Source organism: Ambystoma mexicanum, chromosome 1q, assembly GCF_040938575.1.
Source record: "Ambystoma mexicanum isolate Mex_15411 chromosome 1q, UKY_AmexF1_1, whole genome shotgun sequence".
NCBI classification, from domain to species: Eukaryota; Metazoa; Chordata; class Amphibia; order Caudata; family Ambystomatidae; genus Ambystoma; species Ambystoma mexicanum.
In genome coordinates, this window is record NC_090922.1 from 573,518,485 (window position 1) to 573,539,466 (window position 20,982).

At 40.7% G+C, this 20,982-nt stretch overlaps 1 protein-coding gene across 1 annotated transcript in view; it reads left to right on the top strand.

Moving 5' to 3' along the window:
- Positions 1-19,399, top strand: part of EDEM3 (ER degradation enhancing alpha-mannosidase like protein 3) — a 925,252-nt gene extending 905,853 nt beyond the window's left edge. Inside the window, 2 exon segments of the mRNA XM_069641064.1 lie at positions 13,583-13,630; positions 14,484-19,399. Of these exon segments, the coding sequence (XP_069497165.1) occupies positions 13,583-13,630; positions 14,484-14,893 (458 nt within the window). The 3' untranslated portion in view covers positions 14,894-19,399.
- The last annotated feature ends 1,583 nt before the right edge of the window (positions 19,400-20,982 follow it).

A 20,982-nucleotide genomic window follows, 5' to 3' on the forward strand; every position in this document is an offset into this window, starting at 1 on the left:
ATTGTGAATCTGATAACCCATGCTGGCGTGGCAGTGCTAGTTATCCATTTTCCTGAACAACAATGAGCTACAAGGGGACAATTATGCTTTTACTGTCCATGCCAGCAGACTGGTCCAAACTGCCTACTGGATTTCATGCAGCTCCACTGCTGTAATAACCAACAGCACTGCAGCAGCATGGTGTGTGGACAACAGCAGGACAGTCACCAGCCAGCAGCACCAACACAGCAGCAGGGATGGGGAAAAGGCTACTGCAGAGCTGGAGCTCCGGTCATGAGTGCCAAAGAATACAAGAAGTTGTTTCTGTAGTGTTTGGCAGGCAAATTAATCAATTCAGTAATGATTCCGCTTACGCTTGTTCATCAATTTAAGATCGAAGGAAAGCACGTTTGCTCTATTTTCTGAGGATTGATGGTCAACATATTGCACTTGCCATCTGTAGAATCAGAGCAAAATGTTAATGATTACTGTGTTTGAGGAAGCACTTGAACATTTGTACAATTGCAAGACACAACCAGTATGTTTTTTATTATGTCCCATTTATTGGGTTTTGTAAATCGCACATCTGCCATAGTCTGTGTATCCCACTCCCCCCAACTAGCCAGTGGGGATTGCAGCTTTAATCTAAAATACTTTGACACTGTTGGGAGCAATCATGGGTGGGGTCAACCGTGGACAGTTACCGAACTGCCCCAACACATCACTGGAGGGCTAGAAAACATTTGGGCCCTTATTGTTTTTACAAATTAAGCACTGCATGCACTAATCATGCTTTTTTAAATCTGTTGCTGCTGTGCAACACACTCTGGTTCTGTCCTTGTGGACGACATTCCATACTTTTGAAGGAAAGGGCACTGTGGACTAGTATTAAAACCATCACTTCACTGAAGAAACTGGTTCTTTTTCTTGGTTATACTAAGTAACATGATTCCCCCAACTGCCATGAGAAATCCCTAGTAACGTGCTTAACAATATTTATGTCCAGCAGGACCAACAAACTGCTGCATTGTCAGTTCTTCAGTGGCTCTCTGGCTGTGCTGTTTCCCACTTGCCTTTCTGCTGTCATTGGAACAATACAGTCAAGAACCACAATTATAGCTGTTGCGATCTACTCCTGGTAGTTGTGGGACTTCAGAATAAGCAGTAACTACTCCTACTGTTGAAGCCAGTGCCCCTCTGGCTTGACCTTGTCAGTTCAAGACCTTTGAAGGGCCACTGCTCCCATCATTCGTGATTCCCATATAGGCCACACACTGCTTCTTTCTGTAGTTTATTCTTGTTGAAATTAAAACGTGCTTTTGCATGGAAAGACACCTGGCTCGAAACCTTGGTGGTTGTAGAAGGTGTGGGTCTCAAAGCTTAGTATCTTGTTGAAACACAAAGTAGTGGGCGAAGACAAATGAGCCAGCGGGGCAGTTATAAAGCCTGCTGAAGACCTTGTTGAAAATTAATGTTTTAGTAGTGAAAGGTGAGGTAGGGCTTATTTTAGGGATTGTAGGTTATAGATCCCTGCAGCGCTAGGAGTTGGTGTGCTGAACTAATGAACTTTAAAATTGCTTTTGAAGAGAAGCCAAAAACTGCAAGGCTTTGGTGATGGGTTTGAAGAGATTTGGGATGGAGAGTCGAGAGAAGAGTTGTGGCATTGCCAGCAATGAGGTATCAATTCTCTCTTCACTTGAGTTACAATACCATGCGGTTATCTGAGAGGGCAGCTTAGCATATTAGGAGATTTGAGTATCCGCAAATAAATGAGGAGCCAAAGCTACATATCCGATTTCCAAAGGCGAGTACCCAAGAAAAGACCTTAGAGCAACCCTTACTGGGTGGGTGACAAACAAGGTTCCAGTGTTTTAAGTGATTGAGAATGTGTTTTAGGCAGGCGGAGGCACACACGCATGCACGCACACACACAAACGTATGAAGGAGGAGAAGGGATGACTGTCAATGTCAAAGGTGGCAGTGGAAGCAAGATGAATGAGGGTAGATGGCAGTGGTGGGCTATAGTGATTAAGTTAGACACTTGCGTGAGTGCAGTCTCTGTTAAATGTTTGCTGGAGAAACCGAATTGTGATGGACCACGGTGTGTTGGCCTCAAGGGAGACAGTGGCACGAGCATAGAGGTGGTAGGAAGAGGGAGCGTGGATGGCAGTCAGGGTGCGCTGTTGGCAGAATTATATGCAGTACCCTCTGGGAACACCACACACAATTAAGACTACAAGTGACAGTACAAATTCACCTTTGGTACAAGCCTGTACTACACAGTAAAAGTGGTAGCGATGGCTGAGCAGACAGACGTATCTCAAAAGCAAGTGAGCAGTATCAAATAGTTACACTAAGGACAGCAATTACTATGATTCAAACAAACACTGACTCAAGGTTTCTGAGTAAAAGAATATACATTTATTTACACATCAGTTGGATAAAATCTCACTAAAGTAAAGCAGTTTAAAAATACACCACACCACTCCCAATAAGTTCCAGACAAGTTAAGCTCACAAAATGAAGTGGGAGCAAAATGGCACTCCAGAAATTTAAAAGGAAGGGAAAGACAAAGTTAGGCAGAAATTGTAACCACACCAACAGGTAAGTACTCAAGGCAATTGAGCAAGAGGAACTACAGTGATGGAATCAGGTAAAAAAAAAGGCTTAGGGCCGGAGTCAATGGGTCAAAAGTCTTTTGCTCAAGATCACACAGTTCAGGGTAGTTCACGGTAAAGTTCGTGCCACGAGTTCCAGACGAACTTGGTCGGCAGAAAAGTTAGTTCAAAGAGAAGAGAAGGACAAGCCCTCGGATTGGAGAAAGATTTCACACACTTTCACCGCGGCTGAACGAAACGAACAACCGGATTTGCACAGTACCTTAAAACAGAGAGGGAGCTGTAGCTGACGTTCCTGGTAGTTCTTGCAGGCTCACGGTTCCTGAAGCGACTATCGGAATGACAAGTAGGAAGACTGGAGGGTCTTGCACTACCCAGGGAAGAAACCAGCAGCAGAACAAAGCAACGAATAAAAGGTGTGCTCCTTAAAACCCAAGCAGGGTCCCACCTTCCTGGCTATCCGGCCCACTGTAGCTCTGTACAGCGAATTCGGCCAGAGTAGGGGGTCCTGGCTTGAAGTTTGGGCGAACTGTTTGGTCCCACCAGCTACAGGGAAGAAGATTCCTGGAGGATCCTCTCTGTCGTTGGAGTTTGAAGATTCGGACCTGCAGCAGGGCTTCACTGGGCGGTTCAGTCGTCGTAGAGGTCCTCTTCTGTCGGCTCCTCATCGGTTCTTACGTTCCAGTGGTGACTCTGCCTTTCCAGTACCAGAGACCTGCTTTTTATGCAGTTTTCCCCCATTCACACAGTCTGGCTGTCAATCACACAGCAGGGTGGCTTTCCTGGCGAGGACAGTCACCCAGCCAATCAAACAGGAGTGCGACTTGGGTTACCAAGGGAACCCATGGCAGAGGTCCTAAGACCCCTCCCTCACATCCTGCCTACCCAGACTTTCAGGCGCCTTAATGAGGGCTTCTGTGCAAAAGCCAGCGAAAAGACGGCGAACAAAGGAACCAAACCTGGTTTGGCGCGCAGAGTACAACGCGAGAAAGACTTTTACAAAAAGAAATGGCGAATAAACCCAGCCGGAGCCGAAATAAAATATATTTGGTCAGGCTGGTTTATGTTTGAGGCTAATAAAATAGCCTAAAACAATACCATGGTGATTTAAGATTACCCTGGTATGAAAAATAGGGTAGTTACCCTGCCACCAGCCAAGTCTTGATGAAAAGGGAGCGAAACAGTGTTCCAAGAGAAACAGACAAAAAGGGATAAGAATTAACCCTTTCCAATACTCCATGTAAGATGGGGTGTACTGGGTCTGTGATTTAAAGAGACTACATAAATATAATGGCAACTTTACATGTTTCTGGGAGACAGTAGTCCCAGAAAAAAGGAGTCGGTGGAAAGTCTAAAAGACAACCCTGTGTCACTGCACTGAAGGTGCTGTGTAACACAAAAAAATGATGCCCATGGAGTAGGTGAGGCTCCAGAGCCCAAGATCACACAATTGGTAAAAACACACACAGCAAAACAAAACGCATGTAAGAGTGGGAAAAAGACTCACACTCTTACCAGGTGAACAAGATAAGCCCCAGAAATCCAGCAACGCTACTGAGAAACTCAGTAGGTAAGGGAAAGTAGCCATTTTGGAGAATTCTCCCTACCAGCTGTGTGTTTGAGATTTTGAAGACGTAGTTGGCAAACTTGTATGCAGAGCGTGAGGAGAAGAAACGGTTGGGCCAAGTAGGAGCAAGTATGGACTTTAAGGGTCATAGATAGCTTGCAGGGATCAGTGCAGAAAGAAGATCTGTGGTTAGTTTAATAGGTGGACTTGACAGAACATAGGTTGAGAGCAAAGCACACTTCCCTTGTTGATGCATGGCAAGGTGGAGCAGTGGGTCTTGCTAGCACTTCCGGTTTAGACATGCTTGCCTGGGCTGTTGGACGGCTGTGATGAAGCTGGTCTGAAAGAATATCACAATCTGGTGCAAGATCAAAATATGACTTGTGTTCCAGTTTAGATGCAGCACGTAATAAACGAATTTTGGTAATCTGCCGAACAGAAAAACTAGACAAACCTCACACCACTTCCTTATTGATCTTTTGCAGATTCTCCATATTTTGTGTGAGAGGCAAAGTTTATTTCTTCAGTTTTATGACTTGTACCTTACAGCCTGTCTTTATATAGTCCTGAGTGTATTGAACGATTTCCAAAATGTTACTTTAATTCTGTGACCATCAGGGGCTCAGTTAAGATTATAAAGTGGGAGTATTTTACTCCCTATTTCTCGAACGTGGGATTAAAATGTTTTTAGGGAGTTCGTAAGTAGTTCCCTTTACTAATGGGGCTATGTGTTAGGCAAATAAAAAATATATATTAACTTTAAAACAGCAACCTTTTTGTAATGTTTTCATTTAGTTCATGCAGCTGGATGATGGAAGTCTGAAGTTTTGTGGCAGCACGGGGACCTTGCATACCTACAACAGTCTGGATTAAGCTTGGGCCGGATTAATTTTAACCCTGGAATCTAGCTACATATCACTTTATAGTGCACGATGACAGCAGTGTGGGCAGACCCAGGGTTGTGAATGTGACTGCACTGGGATCATGGAGGCCCCTGGCAGTCACTGGTTAAACCTATGCTGGAGGCTTGCTGTATATCACTCCACAGAGCAAAGTGTCATGGGGAGAGCAGACTGGCCAGGAGTGAAAAAAGTCGGACCTGAAGCATAAGTGCGAGCAAAGATACGAAAGTGTGGAGCTCTCCCTATCCTTCCTGCTCTCATGAATGTTTATGCATTCATTTAGCAGTGTACTTAAGCAGATAAGTAGAGGCGGTTGCCCTGTCTGCCATCACCTGTTGGTACCAGCCACTTTTTGATTCTGACATTTAGTCTGTACGTTTGGGGATGTGCAAAACAAGGTCGCCCTGCCACCCTGAGGCTACTCCACAAACATACACTGCTCTAATGTTCAAGCAGAAATTACTAAAATTACGGTTTACAAAAACAAATGTTTTCATAAACAAAATTGAAACCCTGCTATTTGTCCTTGGTGTATCAGTGCCTATACTTCCTGTTGGGAAACATAAGTCAACACTGCAGAAGGTAGCATATGAGGTGGCGGTTAAATCCAGTAACACAAAGAGATTCCAGGGTACTTATTTAGTTTTTGCATTTGTTGAGCGCCTTAGGGTGCTGTAAAGGGACCCGTTACTCATGAAAAACGTGTACCTTATGGGTTTAAGCCATACGTTCATCTTGCAGTGTCAATTAGGCAAAGAGTCAAGTCTTTAGGGCCTTTCGGAAAGGCCAGTAGGATTCTATTGCTCTCATTGTATGTGGGAGCGAGCTCCAATCATGTGTTGCAACTGCAGGGAATCTGGACCCTCCTCATTTGGCTAGTTTGACCAAGGGAGGGACAATGCGGGTGGCGTGGATCGATCTTACTATTCTCGTAGAGGTGAGTCTCAGGATTCTTTGGGACAGGTATTTAGGGGCAGTGTTCATAAGGCATTTATGGGCGATAGAGTTTGGAAGAGAATTCTTTGCCGGATGGGTAGCCAACGCGCTTCCTTTCTAGCGGCTGTGGTGTGAGCATTGATGGGAATGTTGAGCGCTGTGCGCAGGGCATTGTTTTAGATCACCTGTAGTCTTCTGATGTGTTTCGAGGTTCCAGCGAATAGGAGGTTGCAGTAAACAAGACTCGCACCAGTGATTGCTCTGGCGATGGTGAGGCAGCTGGATAGTGTGAGGAAGTGTCTGGAAGTGTTAATGAGTTTGGCTGTGTAAGCCGCAGAGGAGGCGATGGCGTTTACTTGTCTGGTGAGGTTGAGGAGGAGGCATCCAGATAGCCGCTGAGAGTTTTGACTGATGTTGAGACGGCTATGTGGATGCCATCAATGGTGAATGCTGAGTATTGGGATGTCGGTTTTTTCAGCATGGTCGGAGATCCTGCCAGGATGATCTTCTTTTTGTCATCTTTGAGGCAGAGATGATTCATGGACATCCAGGCTTGAATAGTAGCATAGATCTTGTTGATTGTGCGGCAATCTGTGTCATAAGTGCGTGAGGGGGAGGAGGATTTGGGTGTCATCGGCATAGCTGGTGTAGGCTATGCCGATGGAATCAAGGAGGTAAAAGAGGGGTTTGGTAAACATTTTGTAGAGGTAGGGGGAGATGCAGGAGCATTGTGTAACACCACATGGGTAAGCGTGGGAGGGGGGCGCTGGCAATGTCTGTTCCTTCCAAGAAGGATGCTATCCAGGTTGTGGCCTCTTGGGAGAAGTGTGCGGCTGACTTGAGGTGGCGGCAGAGGGTGTTGTGGTCCAGCAGGTCAAGTTCATCAGATAAATCAAGGAGGAGTAATAGGCCTGGCTTTCTTTAGTCTTTGAAAGCATCCAGCTGTTTTTTTTAGGTCCAGCAGTGCCTATTCCGTTCCGTGACCTAGTCTGAAACCTGATTAGCGCATTTTAAGGATGTGGTTGGATTCCAGGAAATCTTAGATTTGTTCATAGGCTGCGCTATCAATCTTGAGAAGGAAGGGGACCGTGGTGATGGGGTGGTAGTTGGGATCTGAGGGGTCTAGCAGGGGCTTTTTAGTAGGGGTACAATCCATGAATCTTTGAGGTTGGTTGGGACTTTACCTGTGGAGAAGGAAGTGTTGATGAATTTGGTGATGAAAGGGGCGAGGGTTTCACCATATAGGAGGAACAACATATAGGAGGTGGGGGTGTGGCGGGGTCTTTTGCAGAGGTATACAGCTGCTCATCTACAAGATCGGCAAATTGTAAATCTCATGAGGCGTTGCTTTCAGTGACTGCAGGGAAATTGTGTGTTCTCCCAGCCCTGGTCAACGCAACCAACAGAGTGGGGAGACAGCCCTAAATGGTTAAATCATCTCACCACCGACCCAGTGATAGGGAGGATAACCATGTGGTGTTTGGCAGGAGTCCTGAAACTATCCACGGGGATGTGAGAGGGGAGGAACCCGCTAGCAAATATGTGAGCACACTTAACCAGACAAATAAAGGGTTGCCTATTCATAGTGATATTTGCGATGCAATCCAACATGCTGACCCCATTTATCCTGAAAGATGTTCTAGTCTGGATCCTGCCCCTTCATTATCTAGCTTTCCCACCTTCTGGCTCTATGATCTGATTAAAACAACAAGCGCTAAGTATGCAAAGAATTAAGCACCAAGAAAGGACTTCGGGCCATCTTGAAATTGAAGCTAGTTGAGCTCCCCACGATAGATATTGCATGGCAGGGCTTCTGTGAAATACTTGGATTCATGGTTAAAAACCAAGGACTTTTTGTTAGGGGTAATTGGGCTTTTGTGGGCCAAAGTGGGGTTTGCAAGCCAACTGCCAGACACCGACTGGCATAGACTTGCGAGGAGGACCAATTTAATTGCTCTTCAGATAAATCGGGGATGGAGTTGAAAAGCAAACTGGATTGTTATGGTTGGTTTTTGAACTAGTGTTCTTCCCAGTATGACTGCTGTATGTTTGGGTGGCTGTTATTGGGTGATCCTAATGTTCAGTTTGAGCCCTGGCCCATGTTTGTAGGTTTACTTGAGGACAAGCATATAGCCTGGGGCATGGCCAAGATGGAAGTATCTCAACCTAAGCACATTCATACTAGTGCTATAAACTTGACCCAACTTTTAATTTATGCAGGGATTGGAGCCTGCAATGGAAGATTGCAGTGTGACTCACCGGCCAGTCTAAACATATAGATTATATATTAGTAGGCATGCTACGTTTTGAGTGTTTGAAGAGTTTGGGGTCATAGAATGTAACTAAAGTGATCATGATGCACTCGTATGTAGCATATGCTAAATTTGAGGTGCCACTCGAATAACATTGACAGGGTATTATTGTACCTTTGAGAAAGAAAGGTGATCTTGCAGATCCATTCTGCTACATGCCAATCTCTGTTGGATGTATTGGGTAAGACATTCTTGGGATGGCTTGTTTGAGGGTGCAGTCTTGGTTCGATGACTGGAATTATAATATTTTCACTGCTTTCGGACTGGCTTCTTAACAATTAACCACTGCATTTCTCTGCTTAGTTTGATCAAGAAAAAGACTCTTATAAAGGTAAGTAACGTTTATTTCACGTTTCCGGATCTCATTCCTTTCTGGAAATAAGCATAGTTTGAAGCTAAATTTGTTAATTGATCTAATGAGAATATTTTGGCTAAGTTTTTTATTTTTAATAGTTTGTTATTAAGAGATTTGTACTTATTATTATTATTATTTACTTTTTATAAAGCCTCACATGCCCATGGGCCTCAGGCGCACAAAAACCAGAAAGACGTGTACAGGACACACAAGGGGTCAATGCAGAGAGAGAAGGACGCTGCTATAAAGTGATTCTTTAGCCTGGTTTGAGATTGAACAGGTGGTGATTAGGCTGACTAGGCTCTCTAGACACTGGGAGAGCATTCCAGGCTAGAGGAGCCTGGACATCAAAGAGTGTGCCGCCAAACCTGATGAGTGTGTACCTTGGTTGGGCCATGAGGGCGCAAGGGACGTCCCGCTTTGTTTACCTTTGTCCAATCATTCAGGTATTGTGGGGCCGTATCTGTCCAACATTTATAAAATGGTGTCAGGATCTTGTGGTTGATCCTATTTTTTATTGGAAGCCAGTGCAAATCCCTTCTGTCGACGGATAATATGGTTCCCTCTTGATAGACCCTGAATGGCATGAACTGTGCCAATTTGGGAGACCTGACAAGAGTGCAGATTGGCTTGCGAGGTACCAGCCATCAAACTGTTACAATAGTCAAACCTCGTGTTCAGTAGGGTGGTGGCTAAAAGAGACAGTTGCTGGTTGAGGTAAAAGGACGCATGTGGTGGAGAAGCTTTGTTGTGTAAGCACGAGCAGATATGCGAGACATGGGATTTCATAGTAAGTTCAGCGTCTAAAAATACACCAACTCTCTTCACACTCTTGGCTACACTGATGGAGTCGCCAGCGATGCGGAACCTGCCATATTTTGGATTAAGTTTATTCAGCCTCGGGCCTGAAGCCATGTTCAAAAGTTCAGGTTTGTCTCTGTTGTTTTTATGCCCACTCTTGCTCTCAAACTGGGGGTAAGGGGGGGTTAAAGCAGAAGATCCGTCCAAAAGCTGATCAAGAGTTGGTGGTCTAAGGACTGGAACACAACTTCTAGTATGAGCTCCCTTATGTATGTACAAAATAGGAACCGCTTAGTGAACAAGGACTATCTCATTAATATGAGGTCCCTTGTGTTATAGAGGATAATAACAGCACTCCCTCACAATGTTTTAAGATTGGTCATAAAAACAAGGACATTTGGGGTGAGGGGTTTTTAACAATGAGGAATAATGTGACTATTGGGTTGGGGGGTATTGACGGTGTATTTCGTTTTCAGCAGATCTATCACAAAATTCAAAGAGTTAAGAAACTCACTCACATCTAAGACCAGTGCCCTGGAATGTGCTATTTCAAGTACATCATCCCTGGAGTTGCTCCAAAAGCAGAATGAATGGTGATACATTATTCACGCAGCACTTTTGTAAGGCAGTCACTGAAATTATGAGGCTTGGTTAAAGAATCGAGGAACGTGCAATTTCTGTTTGTGTATGAACTTTTTCAGTTTTTGACTTGATTATATGTTGTGGGTTGTTTGTATACTTTGTTGTTTTAATGTTGTACATTTTAATGGAGAAATCCAAAATACATTATTACTACACATTAACAGATCGTTTCCTCACTACCAGAGTATTGTCATGTGGTAATGGCAGGAACAACCCTTGGGTGAATTTCAATCATAAATAATTTACACCTGTGCTGTTTTTACTGGTTTTGTCATTGGTATTCCAAGTTGACAACATAGCAGCAGAGGAGACTGTTCAGTTGTGCAAGTACACAGTATTTAGACACTATTAGCCTACCAGGAGCTATGTGCTTTGATAAACGCCTTTGTTTCAAAGCCATGTCTTATGGTTAAAAATAGATAATTGCACTAAAGGCTGGTTTCATTTAGACTATGGAAGAACCAAGCAAGACCTGGTTAAGGCACTTAAATCGTCTGAAGGCCGAGGCAGGGTTTGGGTCTCTAGTTTTAGGGAATATAAGTTTACAGAAATCAAAAGGCCTTTTGAATATAATTTCAGGAGGCTCAAGTGTAGTGTTCCAGTGTGACTGCCACAGGACCTGTTGCCTTAACTGCTTCAACAGATGTGCAACCAGAGAGGGAAATTATATTGGTTTTAGAAGTTAACATAGCCAGGAGCAGCAATGCCAATGTTGTAACCAAAGTAGTTCCATCCACGTGGAGGGGAGCAGAGATTATTGCCTCTAAAAGAAGTTGAGAAGGGAAGTTCAGTGAATTATTGCTCAATCACCCTTATAGACAGCCTTCATAAGATCTGTGACAAAAGTCCACTGAACCATTTAGCCGTTTGGATTTCTGAAAATTGAGCCCTATCTCGCCTTCAGGTCGGATTTGAAAATGGGATTGGCACAATCAACCACTTGTTTTGCCTTCAGCTATTGACTCTTAAAATTAATATATTGAAAAACGGAATGCCTATTTGTTGTTCATAGACCTCAAAACATTTTTTGATGCTCTCTCTTGCCCACAGCTCTAGCATTTAATGAGCTGCTTGAAGATATTGCCAAATTTAGTTCAAGCCCTCTATTCATTTTACAGCGAGAACTGGGCAGTAAGACAACTAGATCTTTTGGTATAGAGCGTGTCGTGTGCCTGGGCTTTGCTTTCGCACCCATGGTATTTTACCTATTCAAAAAAGATTTAGTCAAATAGATTGGAATGATAGCCCAGGCCTCCATGGGGAGAGTTGAGGCATATTGCTTTTTTGCAGATAATGCGGGCCTGGTCTTTAAAACACCAATGGGCAGATATATTTTATGAATTGTGTGAAAGTAAGTGTCCGACGATAAATATAAAAAAATACTGCATGCCTCATTATAGGGTTGTCCCCTTTAATATCTCTAGGCAAGCAGCTACTCTTTATGGCATAGAGATGTGTGGCCATGCTAATGTGAATTGGTTAACTGTTTCTAAATACAAAATGTTTAAAAAGAAAAACGAATAGGCACTCCTTCAAAGTACCGCAGAATGCTTGCTCTGTACTGAACCGTTGGACCAGTATTCGGTATGTTGCAAAAGTTAAACACTTATGATTTTGGGTAAGATAGTGGAAGTCAACACTTTTTGAACAATTGCAGGATGTTCAGGGTTTTCCTGGCACCACTTTCTAAGCTTAGTTTAAACATTTGTCTAGAGAAATCAATCTGCCTCACCTTTCGGATAAAACAAATTAAATCTGTGAGCTTGCATTAACTCTCAAGTAGCCTTACTTTGATCCGGTTCTTAGAAACTGAATAAATGAAAGGAAATGCATTAATATTGCCCAAGCATATCTGGAAAACAAGAGCTTTATGGGACAAGAGGAATACTTCTATGAAGTTGAAACACCTTTTTGAGCAAATTATTTGTCATACTTTGTCAGGCCCTCCCTGTCACCATTCATGCTTGTCAGAACATTTCTGTTAAATGTGCATGCTGTCTTCTATAGAGAGATGATTAAAAACGTGTTTTTCTTATCTAACCCATGTATAAGGAATGCTGCGAATAATGGCTGCTGCTATGTGTTAGCTCAAGTAGGTTTGGAACACTCTTCAGTTGCGCAAGTCCATGCTATTTATGATGTTTTGCTGTGTGGTGTTCCAGGCAATGTCCAGGAATTTAGACAATACATTTTTAAGTGTAGTTTACTAATTTTATGCTCTTAAACATTCTTAATTATTTATGGATTGTGTGTAAAATGTTGCATGAAATTAATAACAGCAATTATAAGGAATGAATTGTTTAATGTGAGGTATTTTAGGAATGTTATGTTTGTGTGGTTATTTCATGCTTTGTACAAATTATATCAACATAAGACCGACATAATCCTTTTTGGGTAATAAGATTGCAAGTGAAGAGCTGCCTTTTTACTCTACTTGTGCCACCGATTCTCCCTATTCCTGTTGGGAGTATGTGTCTGTTTTTAGGGAGTAAGTCACTTGTCTGTACAGATGATGTCCACCCTCTTTGTTCACATCTCAGGTTACTAGGATTGCATAAAAATGTATTAAAATACTTGTGGGCCTACAATAATGTTATGATTTGAATCTATTTCTTATACATATAGCTGTTGCATTTCAAGGGATGCCCATAGACTCTGATTCTCTGCATCGTGTGGATGATGCCCAGAAAGCTAATAATATACAAAGTGCTGATGGCATTGGCCCTTGTGCCATTTAAAAAAGCTAAATACATATTTCACATTAGTGGTGTCAATAGTGCTTTATTGAAGTTCTTTTTTAAACTGACTCTCCCTTGAAAGAGGGAACTTACTTCCAACAAGCAAAGGTTTTTCATCACAGTTGAGAATTCATTTCCCACTATCTTTTGTATTTTTTTTATTGAAAATAAAATAAAATACAGACCAGAATCCAAAGAATAGGTCATACAATTAGACCGGAAAGAAACCTGAGAAATTGATCCGGATACAAATGCAGTTCACTGTAGACTACTTGTAGATAATTAAGCCAAGAGAAAAACAAGAAAAGAAGTGCAATAAAGCAAAAGCAGAGTGAATAATCATAAAAATAAATGGTTACATATTTTAGAGTTAACCTAAACTACAATGCGATTCTATTGTGAATGTTTTAGACACTCCCTCACCCCCCCAGCCGGTGCATTATTTTGTAAGTATGCCAACATACATGCCTTTCCGATCTTGTAAAAAGTATAGGCAATTCTCCTTGAGATGAGCCAGTACAAGAGGACCGCAAACTGGTAATTGCATGTGTAACTGTTTCAAAGGTTAGGTGTGTTCATTGCATAGATTTTAAGTATTTGATTGTGTATATTTGTACTAAGCTAATTTTTTTACCGTACCATCTGGAGTTACTGCATTTGATTTAATTGTTCTGTATCATCTGGTATCCTATTTCATGTTTTCCCTTTTTTGTGCTGCAATTGGAATTCCAGCAACACTTTTTAAAGGTAAAATGATTCCAAACTACATTATTGATAGCAGTAAGTATATCTTGCTTCTAATCATCAATGGGATCCCATGAGATTTCAAATAAATATATTTAATTCTGTGTCACATCATTTCTCATTTGTATTCATTTGTTTTGTATTTGGGTGTGTACATATGCAATATATTGGTGCAAAACAGATTAAAACTAAAACGCTGTGAAAGTTATTTGGGGTGAGCACGTCTCCGAATGTTTAACTGCTGAACTGAGGTTCCAAAATGTGAACATTGTGCATGCTTCTGTGCATAATAGTGAGTTTGTGCCACTGGTTGGGAAAATGGTAACTGCAGAGATTTTCATCCTGTCATTAAATTACAAGCAAACCATCTTTGAAGTAGAAATGGTCTAATGCTTCCTCAACATAGTGTTTTATAAACTGTATCTCTAACATACCTTCACTTTTAGATACCCCTTAGCAAAATGCTATTCCTTAAATCAGTGTTCATTTTCTATATTTAAACTGGGTTTTCCAATATAGTTGAAGACAATGCACATGAGATCATCAAAGCTCATAGTGATTATACAGTACACTTTTGAATTGCGTACTAATTTTATTTGATGATCATCTCCTGTTTATGAAACCTTTCAACAATTGTAAATTGTTTCTGATGTTTGGTATTGCATTCGCATGAACTGTTTTAGGGTATTGTTAATTTGATCAGTTTAGTAACTGCTCTATTTACTGTAGAGACCCTAAACATTGTAAATTGTTTCCCTACACCTTTAGCTTTTAACTGTAAAGTCATAATAGATTGAGAAGGAATAGCATCTCTTTTGATGAGAATAATTAATTTCATTGTGGTTTTTTCAATTCATGCATAAGAGTGACTTTCTCCATTTGTCTTTAGATTTGGATATGGCAAGTGGGGAACAAAAGACCTTTGAAAATGAATCACAGAACGAGAGAAAAGATCAGGATACTTCTACATCTCAGGATGTTACCTTGGGTACACAATTGTCCAAAGGTGGACATTCTATGGTTTCCAATCAAGATTCATTTTCGTCTAGCATCACAGGAAATACTCCAGATTCTATTTCTAATCTGGAGAAGTTTACCTCAAAAAACAACCAGGAACAGAGTGAAGACGACGAACACGCTCAAATTATGCATAATCCTTCTCAGGAACAGTCTAAAACATTGGCTGATCCCAACCACAGTAAAAATTGGGATAAAAAGGCCCAGCCAATAGAATCCATATTAGCAGACTGGAAGGAAGATATAGAGGCATTTGAACTGATGGAAAAAGATGAACTATGATTTGACTGTGAACAGTGTCTAATCATGGAAACGCAAATGTCAGAGTCAATCGAATAGATTTGAAAACCTGGACTATTGTGATGAGCAACTAATGTGCCATACGTTACAATTTTACCCATGAAATTATTGGGTAAAAATGTGTTTGTTGTTATTTTGCTCCATTCCCAATATTGTGGATGTGCAGACAACCTAGTGGTATGGCAATAGTTTGTTGAGCCATGATCTAAAGCAGATATTGTTGGATTCTGAGAAACAAAGAAGTATATTGTTTTATGTACTGTAAACAATGATGCTTGAGTTTTTCGGGCAAATTGTCATCGCAATCATTGAAATGTAGGTAGAGATTAGCAGTCAGGAATTATTCTAATTCAATACAAACTCTGAAACCTACGGTAATGGTTACATATTAGCATTTCTTAAACTACCTTACCTCTCTTCAAAGTGACACCCTAAATAAAACAACTATTCTAATTGCTACTCAGCATTTTAACAATGTTTCCCATCACTTCTGTCTTTTTTTTAAATGACAATTTGCTTGAGTTTTTGTTTTACTTATGGGTGTTATTCAAACTGGAGATCGTATTACACCAAAGGTTGAAAAACAATCCTTAGCAAATGTGATTTTTGTTATTCTTTTCCTAACCTATTAACAACTAAATTTGGGTATTTTAAAAAATGCATTTGATGTATGCACAGTTGAAAAATATCACAGAAAAGTGATGCATACTTTTGACCTATTTGGCCTTCTTCATTGAAAGCTTTTGAATGTCTAGATACTAGCGCATAACCTCCGGTTTAAGAATTATTATTTCTGAAACTGTTAACCAGTCTCAAACGTAGTTCTGCATCCCACACAGGATTTGTTATGATGCCCCATAGGGGCACCTTAAAACCTGCATAGGGGCACCTTAAACGTGTCTTTTTAATTCAAGACATTGAACGAGGGATCCTTATTTGTCTTAGGAAATACAAAAGAAATCTAGTGATGAGGATTGGGGACCGCCTTGTTTAGTTGTGTAGTTTTTGCAATGTTTTTTATGTAGTAAGCAAACTTGCATCACACATCTTTGTTGAATTCTAAACATACCACACTTTCTTTGTAAAAAGGCCAATAGGTATAAAAGTAGAAAATTACATTTTTATATTTGTTTATTGGGTCCATAATGAAATATATATATATATATATATATATATATATATATATATATACATATGTTGTGATAAATTTAGAGTGGGAATGTGTTCCCATTCATGTAATTCAGTAGCTCATTACATAATTTATGTAATGCAGCAATACCGTACATTTTGATGATCTATATCTAATTGTGGGAGTATGTTATTTTTAGACATTCTGTTAAGTTATGTTTGCCAGTTATAATTTTAAAATCACTCCATAGTGATATAGTTGATTTTTATGGAATGTAAGACCACACTAAAATAGGATACTCAAGTCTTTTATTTCAATAATGCACTTGTATGGTGAGGGTCGGGTTATTTATTGTGTACTAGGTTTTCAGTAAAAATCCCATTGTAAATTAATTGAAACGGTGCAATTTTCAAACATAGATATTCCTGATTTGTCCATGACTTACTAAAAAGGTGGAAGAATTGATGAAAACTTGTATTTCTTTCAGTGCTAATGCATAATGTAAAAGTGTTGGTCTTATACACTTATGTAAAATACTGTAAAATATCTTGGTCTCTTGCCAGCATCCTCTACACGTGACCTTTTTATCCAATATTGGATATGTCCCTTAATGTAACAGACATACTAGCCATCCATTTCATTATGGATATCCTGCCTTTCAGTTTTTATAATGGATCAAAAATAGCAAATAATTTGTTTAAAATGTTCTTTTATTTTAAATTGTATTGGTTGGTTATGTACATATGATCTGAAATGTTTACAGAAATATGCTGTGAGACCACAATTTTTCATATATAGTCACCAATCCAGTTGGCCATTTGTCAGGAACAGATCTCAAATAACAAATGCAGGAGCAAATGGACCAGGCTCTTCTAAAGAATACTTTTCAGACAGAGGTTATATCTCTCTATGCTAGCATTTGCCGTTGACTCCCCTTCTACATTAGTCAGTTTTAGGAGCCAGACACTGCCTTGTTTCACATTAATTTGCATGCATTCTCAGTATAATGTATAACACAGGGACTAATTGGGCACTTCTCATACAGCTTTAGTTTTTCACCTATCTCTTCCAGCAAGTACACCTATGGAAAACCATACATTTTTTCTTGATCTATTGTTTTTGCATTTACGTTTTAATGAAGACCAAAAAATGTTTTCGTAGATAGAAACTGCCTATGTTCTTTACAATTAATACTTCAAACGTATAGTTCCGTTCAACAACTTTGTCGCAAAGCATGTTCCTGTAGCATCTACCAAGTTTGATTATTTCATTTTTGAACAGTCAATTCATCCTTTTCCAATGAAGGCAAAATAGTTGTAGATTCTGTAGGTGGCTTCTTATGCGTGATAGAAATGTAAAATCATTTAAGCCATGATTCTTATATTACATGACCTCTAAAGTTTTTTGCATTCACAACTCTATTGCATATATCAAATTTTTCAGTAAGAAGATCATAATTGCTGGAATTCAGAGTTATGCCATCTGTGTTTAGATGTATTGATGTCCATGCCGGGAAGCCATTTTAAAGGACTAAATGTTATCTGTTGTAGCTGGTCCTGTACAATCATACAAATGTAAAGCAGGAAATTTGGCCAAGCATGAGCTTAAAACAATCAAACATTTGCTTTAAAATAGTTTTTTCGGTATGTTCTCAGCCAGTCCAAAGTTACTTAAAAAGGAAAATATACCTCTGGCTTAGCTTTCCATTACAATTTAAGTAGGATAGAGCCGTGACGTTGTTCAATTGCCTTTTCTGCCATGCATCAGACTGAGGCATATCTGAAGCCTGCTGCCCGCATGTACGGTGCATGGAAAATCAGCTGAACCTGTTTCCCTATGCTACATCTGTGGATTTACCTCTTACCCTACAGCTATCTAAAGCTATGATTGGGATTTATAAAGCATTTTGGAGATTAATTGTACCTCTAGAGCAGCTAACTCGTTTTGAGGATCTCTAATAGTCTCATGAGTATGGTGGCAATGGTAGACACATTCCTTTTTAAATACCTAATAATACTAAAATAGCCCTAATTATGAGTTGGAATTGCATGGGCTATTTACTGCATGGGGCACATAGAAAGTACTGCACAGGATAAATGAGTTACCAGGCAGTATTTTATGCGCCCAATGTGGTATATCCCAATAATTCCCAACTCCTAATTAGAAGGTATTTTAAAAATAGTAGGTATTTGAAATACCACATGTTACTGTTACCTCCATACTTCTAATTGATACCCTTTCACGTGGTTAGGACTACCACCTCTGCGTAAGGAACAGTTTCTAACAATCTGTTTGGAGCAGCAAGTATGTTGTCTTAACACGGGGATGCATGCAAACCATCATATCCTCTGTTGCATCAGAATATAGTGCTATACCTAGTTTTGTCATACAGTACATCATTATTCAACATCTCTGTTTACTTCAAAGAACTTGGAATTCTTAGTCGTGCACTTCAACTCTGTTATTGTCTCATTCCAGGTAGTTATTAAATTGTTTCACAGTAAACTGTGAAATGTTTTTCAATTTAAATAAGATGTCTTCGATTTGATGATTAAATCGTGCTTCTCCCAGAATGTTCTTTTGTTTGAATATGAAACTGCCATCAACTAAATAAATTCCATTTACGGTTTAGCCCCGGCTTTGCAATCAAGCTTGGATTTCAACAAGTGTCCTAAAACTAAGCCAACAACAGTTTGGTAAATCGCTCCACATACATCGGAAAAGAGTTGTGTACTAAGTATTGAGACTTTTCCCTCACTCCTCATGACACACAGTGTAGACTGAAGAATGAGCATGTAGCACAGACACTTACATGAAACAAGTGGTGGTCTTGACTCCTAACTGCTGCTGATTTATTTCCAGTTGTTAATAATGGTGGTCAGATACATACTGTACCTGCAGAGTAGGCAGGCCATGTGTTTGCTTGCTTAGAAAGTGAAAAACAAAGCTATGAACTTAATTATTTCAGGTACCTCTCACACTGGCCTCTAAATGTATGCACAAACCAATTTTCACCATGGTGGTTAAAATTGAGGCAGGTGATTTATAGCTAGAAACACCACATTCACAAACTTTACGGGGGCAAGGGCGCATTCTGCGAATGGCATACTGTATGTTACAATGTTATAGAAATGTTTTAACCAACCCAATGTACCAATGGATATTTAATGTACTGGTGTGGATATGGGATTTTCCTAATGATGGGTACTGAGACACTGATGATCTGGTATGTGAAAAATCTGGTCAACATTGTATATAATCATTGTACATATATGAATAATTATTGAAAAGTGTTGAATATAATGTAAATATGCTGGCCAGCTGCTACAAAAGGTTTATTAAACAAAAAAGCAAACCCACTTCTCTTTTTGACTTCCTTAAGAATAATTTAGAATTCTGACATAAGGGTGTTTAAGGGAATATAAATGGTCATTACATGTTTTATTTTAAAATACTGATCATTTCCTCACAGTGATTGTCCATACATGTTTAAATGTAAAAGACAACTGCATTAGCTTCACATAACCCTCCCTTGTTAATTCTCTATCGCGGTTTCCACATCATGCTCTTCCAACACTCATCTATATTCTCATGAAACAACTGCCTTGTATGCTCCAACAACCCAATATAGCCTCCTCCGCCACATCCCTCTATCGCACTGAAGCAAGGCTAATCAAATATTATTATATAGATGTAATGAATGTACACCTTTCAGCTCTTTTTACTCTTGTTGTTCCCTGATGCTCACCACACAGCGACCCTTGCTCCCCACCATCGTTCCTGCTCAAGTCCAGCCTATTCTCTTGCATGCACTCGCCTCTTTTTTTCCCGAAGAATGTCTTCTGGTATTTCTCTGTTTTCAGCCAACCTTAGTCTTTTGTGTTTGGCAAGTCATCACATCCTCTTCGTTATAACCAAGTCTCTTTCCTTGCCCCATTCAATCTCAATCTATCGAGCCCCTATGGCCTCTTCTTTGGGCATTTCTGGTTGTTAATGATTAACAAATCCTTCCTCCATACAACTGGTTTTCAGGATTTTCGTCATCATTAACAAGTTGGCCTTGTCAGCTGTCTTCCCACCAGTAACATGTGGGTCTGTTCACACTACCTCGATCTTACCATCTCACATTGAAAAACTGTTCCTCTATGATGCACACTATGACGATCCTTTAGATAGTCACTTTTCCCCAAGGGGAGACACTTTCCATGAAGTTAGGGAGGAGCGGCCACTAGCCAATAGTCTCCCTATGGGTGGTAATATGTAGGATGAACTCACCTCCTGGGGACAAGGACACAAATCGGCGACACAGCCCCTTTAACTCCCAACCCCACAGTGACATCACCCACACCTCTTTCCTAGACTTATATTGGCAACCATGTATTATTGTGCTGGGTCAGACAATCTTAACGTGATGATAGCAGGGATGAGGAAGAAAACAACGCTTGAACAGCTCCTGTCAATGGAACTGACGCTATGCCAGGCCAGACCCTTCTATATCAAGACGTCCGAAACAAACAACGGGGGAAGATGGATGGAGACAGAGCGAGTCGGAGAGGAGAAGATAGCGTTTGAAAGCAAGATCAAGGTGGCAGGAGAAGCAGAAGGAAGACTCGAGATGCTCGAGGGAGATACGTGCAGGGTGTGGTTCAAGAGAATGCACAAGCACATGTCCAAGGCTGACAAGTGTTGGCAGTAGTGGAAGCAGAAGTAGAAAGCAGGAAGGCAGAAGGCCAAACGTTATACAAGTGAAACCTGGTGGGCGAGACTAAGGCAGAGGGAGAGGAAAATCGACACACCGCCCAGGCGAAACAAACGTATGTTATTTAGGAGATGCCCGGACAGCGTTGTACCAGTTGGCCATGAATCGGCACAACAGAAGGGACAGAGATTGGGTTGTGGCAGCGTGAACTGTAGTGGGTGGACCATGCGGTCCGACAACTAT